At 39.2% G+C, this 19,254-nt stretch overlaps 1 protein-coding gene across 3 annotated transcripts in view; it reads right to left on the bottom strand.

Moving 5' to 3' along the window:
• The window catches only part of METTL15 (methyltransferase like 15), a 370,583-nt gene that overhangs the window by 91,545 nt on the left and 259,784 nt on the right, over window positions 1–19,254 (bottom strand). The window contains exons 6-7 of one of the 3 annotated variants that reach the window (XM_010812727.4): window positions 8,515–8,589; window positions 1,812–6,096 (exon numbers count right to left, since the gene is read on the bottom strand). The exons of 1 other annotated variant lie outside the window; for it this stretch is intronic. In XM_010812727.4, coding sequence (XP_010811029.1) covers window positions 8,561–8,589 — 29 coding nt within the window. In that variant the 3' untranslated portion in view covers window positions 1,812–6,096; window positions 8,515–8,560. Of the gene's footprint in view, window positions 1–1,811; window positions 6,097–8,514; window positions 8,590–19,254 lie in introns of those variants that run through there. One more of the 3 variants, XM_059874794.1, reaches the window with a different exon arrangement.

The following is a 19,254-nucleotide window of genomic DNA, read 5'->3' as shown; positions in this document are numbered from 1 at the left end:
CCTTCTCCTCCTGCCTTCAATCTTCCTCAGCATCAGGGTCTTTTCCAATGAATCAGCTCTTCACAACAGGTGGCCAGAGTATTAGAGCTTCAGTTTCAGTCCTTCTAATGAATATTCAGGACTGATTTCCTTTAGGACTGTCTAGTTTCATCTCCTTGCTATCCAAGGGACTCTCAAGAGTCTTTTCCAACACCACAGTTCAAAAGCATCAATTCTTCAGCATGGATGAATAGAAAACCAACTCTTGGAACTTCCCTGCTTGTCCAGTGGCTAAGATTCCTTGTTTCCAATGCAGGGGGCTTGGGTTCTATTCCTGGTCGGGGAACAAGATCCCACATGCCACAACTGAGAGTTCATATGCCACAACTTAAAGACAAAGAAAAAAAAAAAGAAAAACAGATCCCACATGCCAAAACTAAAGATCTCACATACTGTAACAAAGAACAAAGGTCCTGTGTGCCGCAACTAAGACTCGGTGCAGCCAAAATAAATAAATGTTAAAACAGACAAGAGAGCCCAACTCTTGCTCCTCATGCTCCATGAGCCAGGCCCAATAGCTTTAATTGCTCCGGCAGGACATCTGCTCCCTTAGGCTTCCCTTAGGGCCCAGAGCCCAGAAGGCAGCCGCAGAGGCTGAGTCCACCATCAGCAACGCTCTCACAAGGAAACACTGGATGCTTTTCATCTAATGCTGCTTCCTTCAGGCTCTGAGTGGCCCCTCGGGCCTTCATCCCAGCCACGTGGCCTCCAGTGGTTTCTGAGTCTCCATGCCCAGCGTTTACAGCTCTGACAAGTCATCTACCACCTTCTCCCGCTACTACAGTGAAAACATATGTTTTCTGCTCTCTCCACATCCCTACCATAGACCCACAGACTGTGGCTCAACACGGAGGAAAAGAAGCAACAGAAGAGGTCTGGAATGTAATCCCAATCATGTTAAAGGTCTTGGCTTTGTGTGATAAATCACACCTTCCACATGTGTCAGTGGAAGAATTGAAACAGGCTCATCTCTTCTTCTGCATGTAGCCAAATGGTTTTCTCCCGGCACTAAACGAGCCCATTTCAGACACAGGTTGACAGGGGTCAAATCCTTTACCATCACAAATGTTTTAACAATCCAGGTGCTCATAGAATATAAAGTTCTGTAACTGCCAACAAAGAGAGCTTTGAAGAGCCTTTCGGAAGGAATTTTGTCTACAAAACTCTAACTGTTGTATTGACTTTATGCCCCTCTTTGTGTTTCTACCATTTTCCTATCATAATTATGTGCTTTCTGTACACTTTTACCCCATCTTATCCTCCATGCAGAGCACCAGATAAGAGAGAGGGGCCTATAGTAGTTACTCATCTTGGGTACCTAAAGACAAAGCAAGAGATGATGATTTCAGGTCTTTTTCACAAGACCACACAGCCTAGAAAAAGAAAGGGCAAATGTTTAAAAAGAATAAAACAAGCAATAGGTTAGGCAGTTTTACTTCTTCTCTGTAAAAGTAAGTTAAGACATTTTTGCTTATTAGCAAGGTTAGTTTAAGAAAACTTTCTAGCTATTATGACTACAAAAGTGATTCAGTATTAGCATTATATCAAAATGACAGATGCAAATGCCAGTAGGGAGAACATTCTGAACAGTTTAAAGGACTCTAAAAATGCAAAGCATTATGTTGAATTTTCTCATTAAACCCCGAATAGCTGTGACTTCCCACCTGTAGTCAACATTCTATCATCCATGTTCAAAACAGACATGGTTTTAAAAACACAGAAACAAATCTTCACTCAATTTCCTGAGGAGGGAAGGAAGGGAAAAAAGGCGGGAGGGAAGGGGAGAGACAGAGAGAAAAAGAAAGAGAAAAGAAAGGGACACTCAGGTCACTGAGCAGATTAAGGCGATACGATAAAGTTCATACACTTTATTCATAAGGATGTTCCTGGGCTCACATTTACTTATATTTTAGGCATGACTTTCATGAGCGTGATTATCTAGTCTCCCGGCTCAAGGTGTCCTGGAGGCAGCAGGTCACCAAGGAGACGCACACTGGCAGCATCCGAAAGGGTCAGCCGGCAGCCCAAGAGTTGATGAAGTAGACAGAAAAACTCTGAAAAGTTGAGACCGGAACTCTAACGCACAGCCCTGCACTCCACAGGCTCTATTACAGTCCTCTAGAATAATTTATGATTGAGTCATCATGACAAGATCAAATTAGAATGTTCTATTTAATAAAACAGAGAAATATATATACATTTTCAAAGATGCTCACCAAAAATAGTTTAAATGAACCTATTTTTATACATATGAACTTTGTAACCAGAACAACTCATTTCCTTAATGTTCAAGATGGATAGTTAACATTTTATTGTACATTGGTTACGTCCTAATTTTAATCTCAAGCTATCTGTCCCTCCTGCCCCTCACTGACCAGGGAGTCACACTCAGGAAACACAGTGTCATTATGCTAATACTGCCTTAAGCTTAACAAAATTAGGTAGATAAATTTACTACCACCTCCCCAAAATAAAAGCACCCCTTGCTACTTCAGGCCCAAATATATGACTCCTGAGTAATCTATGCCACTGCCTGCTGCCAATCATAGGCAATATATGTTAGTATACATGCTGACCAAATTTAAATCCAATTTTAGCAGACCATATAAGAAGACATCCTTCTAATCTAACAGTCTGAACTTTTTGTGACTCAATTTATCTTTGAATCCCTTGAGTCAGAATCTCAAGAAATCACCCAGTAAAGCTGAACTTTTGAACCTAGAAGAGAAAGACAGTAGACAGACTGGGACCTAGAATATGGAGCAAGAACCTATGTAGGGGACATTTTGCATGACTTTTTTCACCAATGTTAACAATGAAAAAATCAGGGTAACCAAAGCCAGATCAAACTTGAGATAAGAATTCTGCTATACTAATGGTCAAGGTTTCTAGACAGCCTCAGTACTTGAAGTAAAAGTGAAAAAGAATAAAAGAAGGAGATGCATTCAAACACCAGGGGACCACCATCCATTTGGGGATACAATGTCAAATTTTAACATTTTTAGGAGGAAAGAACCCTATGGAGAAAAGCTTTGCAAAGCCATTCATAAAAAGCCACAGTCAGTATTATAGGTTGGAGAAAGAGAGTGTATCAGTCAGGATAATGCTACAGTGATGAACAAACTCCCAAATCCAAAGCTTAAAGCAACAAAGGGCTCTTTCTTTCTCATGCCACATGTCCACTGTGGGGGCTGCTGGGGTTCTTCATCACTCCAGGATGTAGGCTCACAGAAAGCTATTATCTGGTCAATGGAGTTCTTAGTGACAAAATGAAACAGCAAATGTTCACATATGTTCGCCTCTAGAACCTCCACCTGGATGGCTTTTAAGGGAGAAAAAAGTATAACCCCCAAAGGGAGGGGTTTCAAATACTGGTGCTCTGAAATGCAGTCGCTACAGGCAGTATGGTAAAAATGTCGGAGATAGGGGCTTTTCAAACTTCAGCAGACATAAGAATTCTGTGGAGACCTTATTAACTGGGCCCACCCAGTTGCCCTAATTCACTAATCCTGGATGGAGCCCCAAAATCCTTACATGCAGCCATATCTCATTTTGTACTTCACTTGATTGCACTTGCAGATGTTGCTTTTTTCTTTTTTTTTTCCACAAACTGAAAGTGTGTGGCAACCCTGCCTCTAGCAAGTCTATTGCAATCATTTTTCCCCACAGCATTTGCTCACTTCATGTCTCTTTGAACATTTTGGTAATTTTCAGTTTAGTTCAGTTGCTCAGTCGTGTCCGACTCAGTCGTGTCTGGACTGCAGCATGCCAGGCTTCCCTGTCCATCACCAACTCCCAGAGTTCACTCAAACTCATGTTCATTGAGTCAGTGATGCCATCCAACCATCACATCCTCTGTTGTCCCCTTCTCCTCCTGCCTTCAATCTTTCCCAGCATCAGGGTGTTTTCCAATGAGTCAACTCTTTGCATGAGGTGGACAAAGTATTAGAGCTTCAATTTCAGCATCAGTCCTTCCAATGAATATTCAGGACTGATTACTTTTAGGATGGACTTGTTGGATCTCCTTGCAGTCCAAGGGACTCGCAAGAGTCTTCTCCAACACCACAGTTTGAAAGCATCAATTCTTTGGCACTCAGCTTTCTTTATAGTCCAATTCTCACATCCATACATGACTACTGGAAAAACCATAGCCTTGACTAGACAGACCTTTGTTGACAAAGTAATGTCTCTGCTTTTTAATATGCTATATAGGTTGGTTATAACTTTTCTTTCGAGGAGCAAGCATCTTTTAATTTCATGGCCACAGTCACCATCTGCAGTGATTTTGGAGCCCAAAAAAATAAAGTCTGACACTGTTTCCACTGTTTCCCCATCTATTTCCCATGAAGTGATGGGACCAGATGCCATGATCTTCGTTTTCTGAATGTTGAGCTTTAAGCCAACTTTTTCACTCTCCTCTTTCACTTTCATCAAGAGGCTCTTTAGTTCTTCTTCACTTTCTGCCATAAGGGTGGTGTCATCTGCATATCTGAGGTTATTGATATTTCTCCCAGCAATCTTGATTCCAGCTTGTGGTTCTTCCAGCCCAGCATTTCTCATGATGTACTCTGCATGTAAGTTAAATAAGCAGGGTGACAATATACAGCCTTGATGTACTCCTTTCCCTATTTGGAACCAGTCTGTTGTTCCATGTCTAGTTCTCACAATATTTCAAACTTTGTCGTTATTAGTATATTTGTTCTGGTTATCTGTGACCAATGATCTTTGGTGTTACTACAAAAGGACTATGATTCCTTGAAGACTCAGATGACAGTTAGTATCCTTTAACAAAAAAGTATTGTGCATTTCTAACAAGTTCTTAGGTGATGCTGATGTTGCTGGTCCATTGGCCATACTTTGAGTAGGAATGATACCTATATTGCTGGGAAGCACCCATCCAAACAGAGATTATGTGTCCCAGCCTCACCCTTGTATCTAGATGGGGCCAAATAACTGATTCTCACCAAAGAAATATTAGCAAAAGTGATGTGTGTCATCCCTTGAATTAAAGCAGCTAAAAAGCAAGTGCCTTTTCCTCCCACTTCCTCCTCCCATATGCTTTCTACATCTTGACGCCTGAGGCAACATAATAGCTCATGTTTGAAGTCAAAGCCTTCATCAGCCTGAGCCACCTTCCCCACTGACAAGAAGCACCTACATCAACATCACCTAAGAATTTGTTAGAAATGTACATTCTTTTTTTTTCAGTTTAAAAATAGGGTTTTTGTTAAAGATGACTATAGGAAAAAATGATTCTATCATGTGAAGCCATGAAATATAGAGGTTTGTTTTTACAGCAGGTTGTATTACCTTACCTAACATTGGGAAGACTGGGAAGAAGGTCAAGAGAATCTTGACCCTCCATCCAATATTTATCATTATCATTTTTCTCTCCTTAAGTTATATGAGAAATCCTTCTGCCTCCTTAACTTCTGCAAATGTCACCTGCTTTGATTCTCCTTTGTTATATCTGTTTTCTTCTCTAACTCACTGTGATAATAGAAAAAGTAAAATGGATTAGGATTATAGGGTATAAAAACTCTGAATCATTTTAATTTCTGCATAAGGTACTAGCTATAATTCACTTATTTATACTTTATTCATTCAACAAAACCTTACTCAACATTTACTTCAGTTCAGTTCAGTTGCTAAGTCATGTCCAACTCTTTGCGACCCCATGGACTGCAGCATGCCAGGCCTCCCTGTTCATCACCAACTCCTGGAGCTTGCTCAAACTCATCTCCATTGAGTCAGTGATGCCATCCAACCATTGCATCCTCTGATATCCCCTTCTCCTCCTGCCTTCAATCTTTCCCAGCATCAGGGTCTTTTCCAATAAGCAGTTCTTCCCATCAGGTGGCCAAAGTTTTGGAGTTAGCTTCAGCATCAGTCCTTCCAATGAATATTCAGGATTGATCTCCTTTAGGATTGACTGGTTTGATCTCCTTTCAGTCCAAGGGACTCTTCAGAGTCTTCTCCAACACCACAGTTCAAAAGCATCAATTCTTTGGTGCTCAGCTTTCTTTATGGTCCAACTCTCACATCCACATATGACTACTGAAAAAAATTGAACTTTGATTAGACAGACCTTTGTTGGAAAAGTAATGTCTCTGTTTTTTACTATGCTGTCTAGTTTTGTCATAGCTTTTGTTCCAAGGAGCAAGCGTCTTTTAATTTCATCTGCAGTGATTTTGGAGCCCCCCAAAATAAAGTCTGTCACTGTTTCCATTGTATCCCCATCTATGGGACTGGATGCCATGATCTTAGTTTTTTGAATGTTGAGTTGTAAGACAGCTTTTTCACTCTCTTTTGCTTTCATCAAGAGGCTCTTTAGTTCCTTACATATGGTAAAAACAGCTTACCTACATATGCTTCCTTGCTGCTGCTGCTACTGCTCTGCCTCCAAAATTAGCCTGGGTAACACCTTTGGCCCCTCCCATAATCAGAGCAGATAACAAAAATTAGAAGTTGCTTTTTCTCACTGAGTCCAGAGAAAGTCTCAGAATTCTTCACAGCAGGGTGTCCAAATAACTATGACCAATAAATCCATAATGGTGGTTTTACCATGAAGGAAAAAAAGCAATATGTATCCAAGTCATTTCTATTTGTGCCATTTGTATCAATAAATGGGATTTTTCCAAAGATGTTGCAAAAGGTTTGGTCTCCCGTGGTCACGCATTTCAATCTACTTCTGTTTTCCTGAGTAATGGAAGCTGTAAAGACCAAACTACTTTTGCAGCTAAGTTTCCACTAAACAGATACACTAGCACAAAACTTGAAATCAGCAATGTGAGATAGCAGCCTTCTATGAAGAGACTGGGCCTTCTGGTGTTTGGTTCTCCTGAGGCAGCTGTGAAGAAGGTTCTATAGGACAGAACCTTGCATCAGAGGCATAGCACAGCCAGTATCTATGGCAGTGGAGTTTCTCTTAATAAGTCCCTGGTACGGTTGGGCAATTCCTCGGGCCACGTTGTTCCTGAACGAGCAGGACATACAGTTGGTTCCACCTGTACATCCAGGCAAGAGGGGCTCCTGCTCTGGGACCAACACGTTAGAGGCTCTTTCTCTGGCTTTCCTGTGGCCACCTTCCCTCATCAAAAAAAAATAAAATAAAAAAGGGCAAAAAGCACACATACAAAAACCTCTGAGAGAGAAGTATGTGGACCAATAGGACATACTTAACTGGAACTCTAACCCCAGACTGTGTCCATGGACCCAGATCCCTTACCCAGATAGCCCTGAGCTTACTTCTGGGGACTCTCTAGCCTGGGACTGCTCTCCTAGGAGTGGGACACACTACCTGTGACGACACTTATACGTCTGAAGGGGCCACAGGGTGGCTTGTTGCCAGGGGGATACACAGATCTTAGACACGTGGGCGATAGCATCCACATACATGCAGATGCGGGTCCCTTGCAGCCCAGAATGGAGCCAGAAATGAGAAGAGGACTGGGAACCCTTGTTGGGGGCTGGAGCCATGCTTTTCCCAGGTCACTACGCTTCGGTGAGCAAACCAAAGGAGCCTGAGAATTCTAGTCAATCTTAACTTTCCTATGTCATTTCGAAGGTAAATTTCTCAAGATGGAAACATAGCACGTATTTTATTTAACAGTTTGAAGCTTCTATTTAACTTTTAAGTATTCAGATAGGTTATGTGAGTACTTATTTGTACTCTTGCCCCCAGATCCCACAAATTCTAAGGACTACTTAGTTCTTTAGCCTCTGATGCATTCTATAAGCTATTTGATGCTCTAAATCCCTTTCTGCCTACACTACTCAGAGTTCATTTTGTTCTCTAAAACCAAGAATCCTGGTAGTTACACTTCCCTAGATGTTTGGAAACGGGTTGTAGTTTCCTGTTCTTGTGGATAAGTCTACATGAAGCACAAGAATATGGTTTTCTTTCAGTGTCAAACACAGCTTCTGTTTGTTGTGACTCTTCCTGATGCCAAGGCTCTGCAGTATAGTAGAGAGAGTATTCATGGTTGAATGATAGCATGAGTTGGAGACTCAACTCTAACACTTAACAGGTCTGTGCTTTGAACAAGCCATTTTTAACCTCTCTAAACCCTAATTTCTCAACCAACAATCAAATATGATAGTGTGTATACATACACTTCATTGAATAGGTCTATGCAGATGTAAATTGCCATTTCTAATGTTGGAACCAAAGAAAAGAGTTAATAATAGCTGACTCCAGAGGTACATTCCCTGTGGTATATGCTCAGATGTCCTTTTTCTTTTGTTTACTTCAAAAACCTCTGCTCCAATCACTTCCCTCTGGAGAACCAATTCCATTGTCCTAACTTATGACTCCACTGGAAATATTTCTAGAAAGTCATTCAAATGTTTCCATTTTCCAATTCCATTTTGGTACTTCAAGTTCTGACTTCTTATGTAGCAGGAAACCATTTTCTCACTTGCTTGCTATTTAAACTCTTCAACACTTGTCAAGCATTATTATGTCATACTCACCCTACTTGGGGATTTAATGACACACTCCATCCACTTCAGGACATATTCATTTTCTGGAGTATCCAATGACATGATCTGCAATAGCAGAGATAAGGATTCAAGCATTTAAGTTCCTCTTGAGTTTTCTTGATTTTCTGAATCTTAAGGAATCTTTTAGAGTTCGTCCTACAGCAATGCAAGTTTAAAGAGCTTTCACAACCTGATGTATTTCCTTTTCATTATGTTTTTCAGATTAAGAAACTACTATAATGCTAGCAGGAAGATAAGCTTTCTGTGGCTTGTAAACTTGGAAAAGGGAACATATCAAAAGTCATTTTTTGCCATATTTCAATTAAATACCTAAAAATCTATGATGATATGAGCAGGAACCGCATTAGATAATTTCTATTTTTGAAAGATTTTTTCTAGTTTCTAATGGTCAATCCCATAAAGCTCTCTGCACCGAAAAGTAACTGGTTGGAATTGTGGAATCATTGAGACATGGCATTGAATAGCTGAAGCTATATACAACCTCTGCGGAGAAGGCAATGGCACCCCACTCCAGTACTCTTGCCTAGAAAATCCCATGGATGGAGGAACCTGGTAGGCTGCAGTCCATGGGGTCGCTAGGAGTCGGACACGACTGAGTGACTTCACTTTCACTTTCATGCACTGGAGAAGGAAATGGCAACCCACTCCAGTGTTCTTGCCTGGAGAATCCCAGGGATGGGGGAGCCAGGTGGGCTGCCGTCTATGGGGTCGCACAGAGTCGGACATGACTGAAGTGACTTAGCATAGCATATACAACCTCTGAGAAAGTGCTTTACATTCTGTAAACAATCGTTATACCTATAGGTTTTTGGGAGCTTAGGCATGTTGGCTCTATTCCTTGTCTTTCTTCAGCTCAGCTCTCTATTAGAGAGGAAGACTGAGCCATGCAGCTTCCTGTTTTTCAGAATCCTATATCAGCTGTCTTCTGGCAGAATTTTGTTTGACAAAGGAAGATAGTGTAAGGAGTCTGAACAGTCTCCTCCTGTCTCTGTACCGGAGGCAGTGTCTTAGCAGTTGCCTCTCCTTTGCGGCAAAAACTCCTTGGTCCCGTTGCTTGACAGGTTCCTTTAGTTCTACCTGCCATTTGATGACCCTTTAGCCAATAATACTGCTGAATGTTTCATCTTTCCAGCCTACAGATGATAGTGGTTTTCTGCTGTTTATCTCTGGATTACCTTATCATCCCATCTATGGTTCTTAGACATTTCATAATCTGTGCAATAATTTCCCTGAATTAACTTAACTCTGTGGAAAAATCATAAAATGATTTTTACTTTCCTGGTTAGACTCTGGTTGATAATATAATTCATTTAATTTTGAAACAATGCACATAACTATTACTGCACCAATAGAAATGTTAACTAATGTGCATACCCTAAGTCACCTTACAGACTTCAGGACATTACAGGAAGTGAAACATGAACTGCAGAAAAAATGCCCCAGTAAGAAAAGACCAATGGGATTAGAAGCATCAATGGAATTTAGAAACTTGATGGTCATTTTTTTTCCTCCAGCTGAAATAATATCTAGGTGAGTAGTAAATGCAATAACAGTTACTGACTTGTTTAAAATTCGGACATTAGGACTTCCCTGGTTGTCCAGTGGTTAAGAATCTGCCTGGCAATGCCGGCGACACAGGTTCAGTCACTGGTCAGGGAACTAAGACCCCACACACCAGAGCAATTAAGCCTGAGCTGCAACTACTGTTGGCAGTTGAGCCTGTATGTCACAACTAGAGTCCATGTGCCACAACAAAAGAGCCGACATGATGCAAGAAAGATCCCATGAGCTGCAATGAAGACCTGCTGATGCAGCCAAATAAACATTTATAAATAAATAAATGAAATTCTCACCTTGGGCTGGTAGGTTTAAAATCTAGTATAGATTGCATTAAGATATTAAAAAACAAAAAAAAACTGTTGATTGCAAACAGTTCAGGGTAATACCTGAAAAACTTATGTCTGGTTTGTTAACAAAACAGATGTCTAGTATGATATAAACCAACATCATGGAAGTATTTACTTTCATTTTCATCTCTTTCTTTCATTTAATCATTGAATATGTACCATGAGACATCTACCTGGACTATAAATATACCCCTGAATAAGGAAGGAAAAATATCCCTTAGTTGTGTGGAGCTTATCACCTGAGGGGTAAAGGCAGTGACTGAACCAGTATCAAACAAAAGTTAAAAACCTCCATAGAAAAAACAGCCAATCCACACTTAGATTTTTTTTCTAAGTAATCTGTCCATCTTAAGTCCTAAAAGGAAAAAGAAGATGGTTTTCTTACTTTCTGAAATATAGTAGTATATAGGGGTACTCAATGTGACGTTTGGCAACTTTTGATTGAATTCAGGCTTTTTACTTTCTGATTGCCAAATTATCATGTTTTTCAAGAATCCCTCATAAAGGCTTTCTGAAGTAATTTTAAGAATAGGGAATTGTGTTGAGAACAGAGATATTTAAGTTTGGAGAAAGGGATTAAGTGAATAACTCTGCCTCAGTTTCATTTTATTTTTGATTTTCAGCAATTGACCATGATATGCTTGTGGATTCATTGTTTTTGTTGTTGTTATTGCTTTTTACCAAATTTGGGGAGGTCATTGATTACTTATATATATTTTTCTTCCTTATTCAGTCTCTCTACTTTTGTGACTCCATTATACTTTCAGTAGACCAGTTTATATGGTCCCATGAGTCACTAAGAAAATATCATTAAAAAAATCTTTTTTGTCTCTGTTCTTCAGATTGGATAATTTCTATTTTTATATCTTCAAGTTCACTGACTTTTTCCTCCATTATCTAACCTATTAATACAATCCAATAAATTTTTAGATTTTAGATAGTATAATTGTTAGTTCTAGAGTTCTACTTGGTTTTCATTGTTTCCATTTTTCTGATGAGATTTACTATTGTATATGCATCTTTTATTTAAATCCTAAAATATACTTATAACAGCTAATTTAAAAGCAGTATCTGCTGATTCCAACATCTGAGTGCCCTGGGATCTGTTTCTTTTGGTTGCTTCAATTTCATGATTTCTAGAAAACACCCTGATGCTGGGAAAGATTGAGGGCCGGAGGAGAAGGGGACGACAGAGGATGAGATGGCTGGATGGCATCACTGACTCAATGGACATGAGTTTGGGTAGACTCTGGAAGTTGGTGACGGACAGGGAGGTCTGGCATGCTGCAATTCATGGGGTCGCAAACAGCTGGACACAACTGAGCAACTGAACTGAACTGAGTCACATTTTTATATTTCTTCATATATCTAGTATTTTTATTTCATACAAGACATTTAAGATAATACATTATAGTGAGTTTGATTGTATTATTTTCCTAAAAAGGCTGGTAAATTTTGTCCTGGCAGTCAGTAAATCTTCTCCTTTATGAAAATAAATGCTTTTATGATAAACTTCCTTTTATTCCTTTAAATACATCTGATCAACTCTTGCTACCACAAAAACTATCACTATATAGTTAAGGGGGAAAAAGCCTGTACAAGTGCTCAACAATTCAGAAGTCATGGGTATTAAAGTTTGAAGTCCACTTCATCTTTTTATTTCAAGGGCACTTCTATGTGGAGACCCACTGTAAATAACTGCATATATCCTATTTTGTATTACTTATAAAGATCATATTCTGTAAGAAACTAATATAGATCTTTTTTAAGTGTAGTCTTCTAAAATTAACTTGTAAAAACATCTTAGCTTTCAAAAATATGATATTAAACAATTCCAGGGAAGGGGTCCTATCAACTTCATGCAAGAATGAATTAGCAGAAATAAGAATAGTAAACTTGGAGGTAAAGGAAACAAAGCTACTTGGTAATCACTGTTTGGATAAAATATACATGTCCTTTTCCAGTTTGAGCCAAAGATGAAAAACCAATTATTTAATAGTATATTTGTTGTTGTTTTAACAAGAACATGTTTGTTGTAAATTTTTTTTTAATACTTAAAAAAATTTAAATTTCTAAAAATTCTTTTAGTCTTCTCAGAGATAAATACCTGAATATATTAAGGTATTTCCTTCAAGCTTTGATATGTAAGTGTACATATATATGTGCCTGTAGGTGTGCATGTGTATGTATATGTTGGGTAAAAATCACATGTGTGTACATACAATAAAATGGGACTGGTGCTCTCGATATAATGTTTTATCTTATATATGTCACCAAAAACATTCCCAGGGATCAAACCCAAGTCTCCTGCATTGCAGGCAGATTCTTTACCATCTTAGCCACCAGGGAAGCCCAAGAATACTGGAATGGGTGACCTATTCCTTCTCCAAGGGATCTTCTCAACCCAGGAATCAAACAGGGGTCTCCTGCATTGCAGGCAGATTCTTTACCAGCTGAACTACCAGGGAAGCCCATAATTTTTTTTTAGTCTTCTCAGAGATAAGAACCTGAATATACTGATATATTTCCTTCAAGTTTTGGTATGTAGGTACACATATATATGTGTAGGTGTGCACATGCATGTATGTGTTGGGTAAAAATCACACACACACACACACACATACATACATATATATATATAAAATAAAATAGGATTGATGCTCTCAATATAATGTTTTATCTTATATATGCCGTCAATGGGGTTGCATAGAGTCGGACACGACTGAAGCGACTTAGCAGCAGCAGCAGCAGCAGCATGTCACTAAAAACATTACATGACCTTTTCCATATCATTAAGTGATTTTTGAAAAATGTGATCTTTAGATGACCAACAGGCACATGAAAAGATACTCATTACCCATTATTAGAGGGATGCAAATCAAAACCACAGTGAGGTATAAGTTCACACTGGTCAGAATGGCCTTCATCAAAACATCTACAAATAATAAATGCTGGAGAAGGTGTGGAGAAAAGGAAACTCTCATACACTGTTGGTGGGCATGTAAATTTATGGAGGTTCCTTGAAAAACTAAAAATAGAACAAACATATGATCCAACAATCCCATTCCTGGGTATGTATTCAGAAAAACCAAAACCTATAATTCAACAGATACATGCACCCCAATATTCATGCTGCTGCTCAGTCGCTTCAGTCATGTCCGACTCTGTGCGACCCCATAGACGGCAGCCCACCAGGCTCCCCTGTCCCTAGGATTCTCCAGGTAAGAAAAGTGGAGTGGGTTGCCATTTCCTTCTCCAATGCATGAAGGTGAAAAGTGAAAGTGAAGTCGCTCAGTCGTGTCTGACTCTGAGCGACCCCATGGACTGCAGCCTCCCGGGCTCCTCCATCCATTGGATTTTCCAGGCAAGAGTACTGGAGTGGGGTGCCAGCAGCACTATTTACGATAGCCAACACATGGAAACCCAAGTTCCCATCAGCAGATGATTGGCTTAAGAAGATGTGAGATGGAATATTACTAAGCCATAAAAAGAATGAAATATTGCCCATTTGCAGCAACATGGACAGACCCAGAGATTATTATGCTTAGTGAAGTAAGACAAATACTCTATGATATCACTTATACGTGAAATCTAAAACATAATACAAGTAAATCTATATATAAAACAAAAACACAGTCATAGAAATAGAAAAATATGGTTACCAAAGGGGAAAAGGAGTGGGAGAGGGACAAATTAGGAGTATAGGATTAACAGATACAACAATTTACATAAAATAAATAAGCAGCAAGCACACAGAGGATTATATTCTGTATCTTATAATAACCTATAATGAAATATAAACAGGAAAAATAACTTAAACACTATTCTGTACACCTGAAACTAACAAAATATTGTTAATAAACTATACTTCAATAAAAAATTATAATTTTTGTACCTAACATGTTATTACATGGATAATTTACTCATCCATCCCCCTATTATAAGAGATTATGTTGTTTCCAATTTTTTATTATTGAATAAATTAAATAATCATTCCCATATATAACTATTTCCTTACAATATATTTCTGAAATGGAAATGGTGAGGTGATGGGTGTGAATAGATGTAATATGGCAGAACATTATACCAGTGTACTAGAGAGACAAAAGCTTGAAACAAAAAATGGTTTTAGTTAGCATTGTTTATAAAACTGAGTTGAAAGGGGGATATGCTAAGGTAGCAGGCTTTTATAAAACAGTTGCCCTGCATTTGCAACAGTCATTGGAAAATGGGAGCTTACACTGAACCCTTGGGGAACAGAATTCTTTGTAGTGTGTGCTGCAGAGCACCCATCGTGTGGCATTTTAACAGGCACTGCACGAAGAAGTGTTCTGATGTGCAGGGATTTGAGGAAATGCAGACTTAAAGCCAAACAAGATTTTTGCTATTATGTTTTACTGCAGGACTTCCTAGAACATTATAATGTTCCTATATGCTCCTTAACACACCAAACACAGACTATAACATGAGACATTTCCCAAACCTATTTGATCACAAAATCTTTGGTTCAGTATGTATCGAGAGAAAAGTGTTTTGTGGAACACCAGATTGAGCAAAAGTACTTGAACAGAATTGAGGAAAAGTGCATTATAGTCAAGGGCCATGGAAAAACCATATCAGATCAAGTTAAATTAGGTTAAATGGTTTTATGGCAAGCCTTGCAGGACTTGAAATTTTTCTTTCGATTTAAATTCTTTGTCTTTTAAAATGCTGAATAACCTATATATACCCTTCTTTTGTCGATGCATGCTGCTGCTGCTGCTAAGTCGATTCAGTCGTGTCCGACTCTGTGCAACCCCATAGACAGCAGCCCACCAGGCTCCCCTATCCCTGGGATTGTCGATGCATAGCTCTATACAAAAGTTAATATTTGGTAGGCTGTGAACTTTATCTCACTATGACATATTTTGTGGAAGCCATATAATACAGTGACAAAATCCCAGCTGAGGAATTGGGACAGAGTGTTGGCTCTGCAGCTACCTAGCTTTGTGACCTTAGAAAATTCACTTTGCTTGGCACACGTGCAAAATGAATGACTGTTACATGACTAACTTGAACTAGAAGGTCAGAAACCTTCAATTGTTCGCACCTGGTATCATTCACTGACTTCAGGAAGATGCACATAGCCTTTCTCTCTGTGATTGGTCTCATCCTAGGCTGTGATGGTAATCTTATTTTCTATTTAAGATCCACAGCATGTTTAATAATGACACTGTATTATAAAGACATAAACCAAGAGAAAAATATAGTTATTCAATTTCCTATCAATAAAAAAAATAAAAACAAAAGCACTTCTTTTCCACTTTTTGCCTTCACAGACATTTGTGCCTCAGAGATCAGGGACCTTGTCCACTTAAATTTTCTGTATTATTTTGTAGTCTCAGGTTGGTCAATGGTTTATTTGTCCTTAGAGTAGAGATATTTAACCTTGAGTTAGCAGGCTTTGAGGGGTCCCTGAACCCCATGAAATTGTGCAGAACATTTTCTTTTATATGTGGGAACATTCGTCTTTCTGGGGATACACTCTACACCTTTCAACAGATTCTCAAATGGCAGCTTTGAAAAAGTTGAAAATTATTGCTTATAGATTTATTCAGGTTTTAAAGAGGTATATGAAGGGGAAAAAAGGCACAAATTAATGCTTGAGTTGAAAACACTGATCTAAGTTATTGCTAATTTAGAATGTGTGGGAGTAGAAACCTCAGGGTATAGAAATCAGCATGATTGCAAAAAGGGAAAAAAAAAAAAAAAAAGGCTGTTTAGAAACATTTCCCCCCTTTCTTTCCTTCCTCAGGCTCCACTCACTGTATGGAAAAAAAAAAAAAAACTGTAGGAAAAATGTCTTAATTATATGTTATAAAAACAACTATTAACCACATAAAAATGCCATCATTGGCAAAAATGGAGATTAAAAATATTTACCCATTTAGTAGGGTTAATGTTCTTAGAAGCCCTAAAAAGAAGCATTTCTGTAGGACTGTCCACTGCCGGCAAAGTGACTAGGACATAGTCCACTGATGTTAGTCCTTTATGAAAAGGATTCCTAAGAAAGCCTACCTGTAGGATAATTTGGCAATTTTTAATCTGCTGCTGCTGCTGCTGCTAAGTCACTTCAGTCATGTCTGACTCTGTGCAACCCCATAGATGCAGCCCACCAGGTTCCCCTGTCCCTGGGATTCTCCAGGCAAGAACACTGGAGTGGGTTGCCATTTCCTTCTCCAATGCATGAAAGTGGAAAGTGAAAGTGAAGTCTCTCAGTCATGTCCGACTCAGCGACTCCATGGACTGCAGCCTTCCAGGCTCCTCCCTCCATGGGATTTTCCAGGCAAAAGTACGAGTAGGGTGCCATTGCCTTCTCCAAATTTTTAACCTAATCCTGACTAATTCAGTCATCCACTGTCTTCTGCATGTTCTTGGACTTCAGATCTCAATTTATTAATATCTGTTCTAGATTAAAATTACACATATATCTCCATGCACCTTTGAATATCATCATTCTGTGATAGTGATGATGATAAAAATGTGGACAATGATGAATACAGCTAATATTGATCCAGTATTTAGTATGTGCCTCATAGAAAACTTTTAAGGTTGTGACTATTATTAACATGTTTACAGACAAGGAAACTAAATTGTAGAAAGATTAAGTAATTTATCCTGGGTCACAGAGCTAAGTGATGCCGAAAGCAGGATTCAAAGTCAAACAGTCCTATTCTAGAGCTTATTATGCTGTTTGGGCTCTAATATGTAACTCAGGAATTTGGTCACATACCGCTCATTTTTCATCATCCCAGTTTTTTCCATGATGTTCTCCCTCAGCTCTCCCACCCATAATGTCCCCAAATTAACTCCAGATTCAACTACCAGAAACTGCCAGCATTTTTCCCATGGTCAAAAGGTATGGTCATCTCAGTTCATGACATAGAACTTAGATGGACCTTGACTGTCATGCTCCTTGCCGGACTGCTGCTGCTGCTGCTAAGTCACTTCAGTCGTGTCCGACTCTGTGTGACTCCACAGACAGCAACCCACTAGGCTCCTCTGTCCCTGGGATTCTCCAGGCAAGAACACTGGAGTGGGTTGCCATTTCCTTCTCTAATGCATGCATGCATGCTAAGTCACTTCAGTCATGTCCAACTCTGTGCGACCCCATGGACAGCAGCCTACCAGGCTTCTGTGTCCAAGGGATTCTCCAGGCAAGAATACTGGAGTGGGTTGCCATTTCCTTCTCCCCTTGCTGGACAATTGTGCCTAATCTAGTCTTTCATAACCAAATTCGAAGCTGAAGCATTTATGTTGCAAAGGTCCTATCAAAGTTGGAGTTAAACTCTGAACAGTCACATTTTACTGATTACATGTAGAAGACTGAGTGTCCTGGGCTGGCCAGAAACAGACTGTACATTGTACAAGGCTGTTTCCCAAACTTTGGCTATTTACATAATCCTTCATGATTTCTTTCAGTCCTGTGCTATCTCCACTAGTATTTATGTAATATTTTGACTTAAATATACTCATTTTAGTTAAATAAATATATTTATAAATGAAAGTTTATTTCATCACATTAAACTGAAAACCAGTATCACTTAACTTAAATAGAGGACAATTCAAAAAGCAAATGGGCTATGGTGAGTTGCTCAGTCGCGTCCAACTTTTTGCAACCCCATTGACTATAGCCCACCAGGCTCCTCTGTCCATGGGGATTCTCCAGGCAAGAATACTGGAGTGGGTTGCCGTGCCCTCCTCCAGGGATCTTCCCAACCCAAGGATTGAACCCAGATCTCCTACACTACCGGTGGATTCTTCACCATCTGAGCCACCAGGGAAAAGCAAATACAACAAAACAATACCACGTTGTTAAATTCTACCTGGATTTCATATATAATTTAAAATTTTCTGCTAGTATATCTAAAAAATTAAAATAAAGACAAGAAATTAATTTTTAGTGTTTTACTTAAATGCACATATCCAAAATACTATTTCAACACTTATAATCAATATAAAACTTGTTTCTGAGATTTTTTATGCTCTTTTATATCTGGCATGTATTTTACACTTACAGCACGTCCCAATTCATACCAGCCACATATCAGGTATCAACAGTCACACAAGGCTAGTGGCTACAGTACTGTGAAACACAGAAGCCTTATACTGCACACTTCAGGAAATACAGGCTAGAATCAGGATGCCTGAGGTTCAGGACCTTTGGTGGTTAACATGGTTATGACCCATAGCAACCAGTTAGCCTTTCCAGACCTTGGTTTCCATGACTTGAAAATAAGAGGATTTTACTGATTGTTCTTGTGGTTTCAAGCTGTCCTGCTCTACTATGACTGTTATTTGCTTTTTTTTCCTGTTGAAGCTGTGTTTAAAGCTTTATTACTACTCTCTTAGAAATCTTCAAACAGCAGAACACACCATTGCCCTCCAAAGAGTACACATTATTGGTGAATGTTGCCACAGGAGAGCAGATACAGGGATAGTTTACATCTAAAGGTTACGATGTCTGAGAGCAGCCTCCAAAGGAGAAGTAAAACACATCAAGAGTCAGTGTTCATCTATTTATTTGTTCATTAATTAACTAATTAATCATTCCATTCAATAAAGAGTCATTGAGCCAGGTTTTTATCAGGTCTGTGCCAGGTGTCAGACATAAAAAGCTGAGTAAGATGTGGTTTCATCAGTGGGAGAATGGGTTGGGAGGAGTTTGATGAGATGAGTACTGTTGGCTGAATCCCAGAAAGAGTTTCAGGAGCACAGAAGCAGGACTCCAAACCCGATCTGGGATTCCCTAGATACAGTAACA

The sequence above is a fragment of the Bos taurus genome, chromosome 15, assembly GCF_002263795.3.
Source record: "Bos taurus isolate L1 Dominette 01449 registration number 42190680 breed Hereford chromosome 15, ARS-UCD2.0, whole genome shotgun sequence".
NCBI classification, from domain to species: domain Eukaryota; kingdom Metazoa; phylum Chordata; class Mammalia; order Artiodactyla; family Bovidae; genus Bos; species Bos taurus.
The sequence above is the reverse complement of the archived record's forward strand: the minus strand, read 5'-3'. Positions and strand labels throughout refer to the sequence as shown.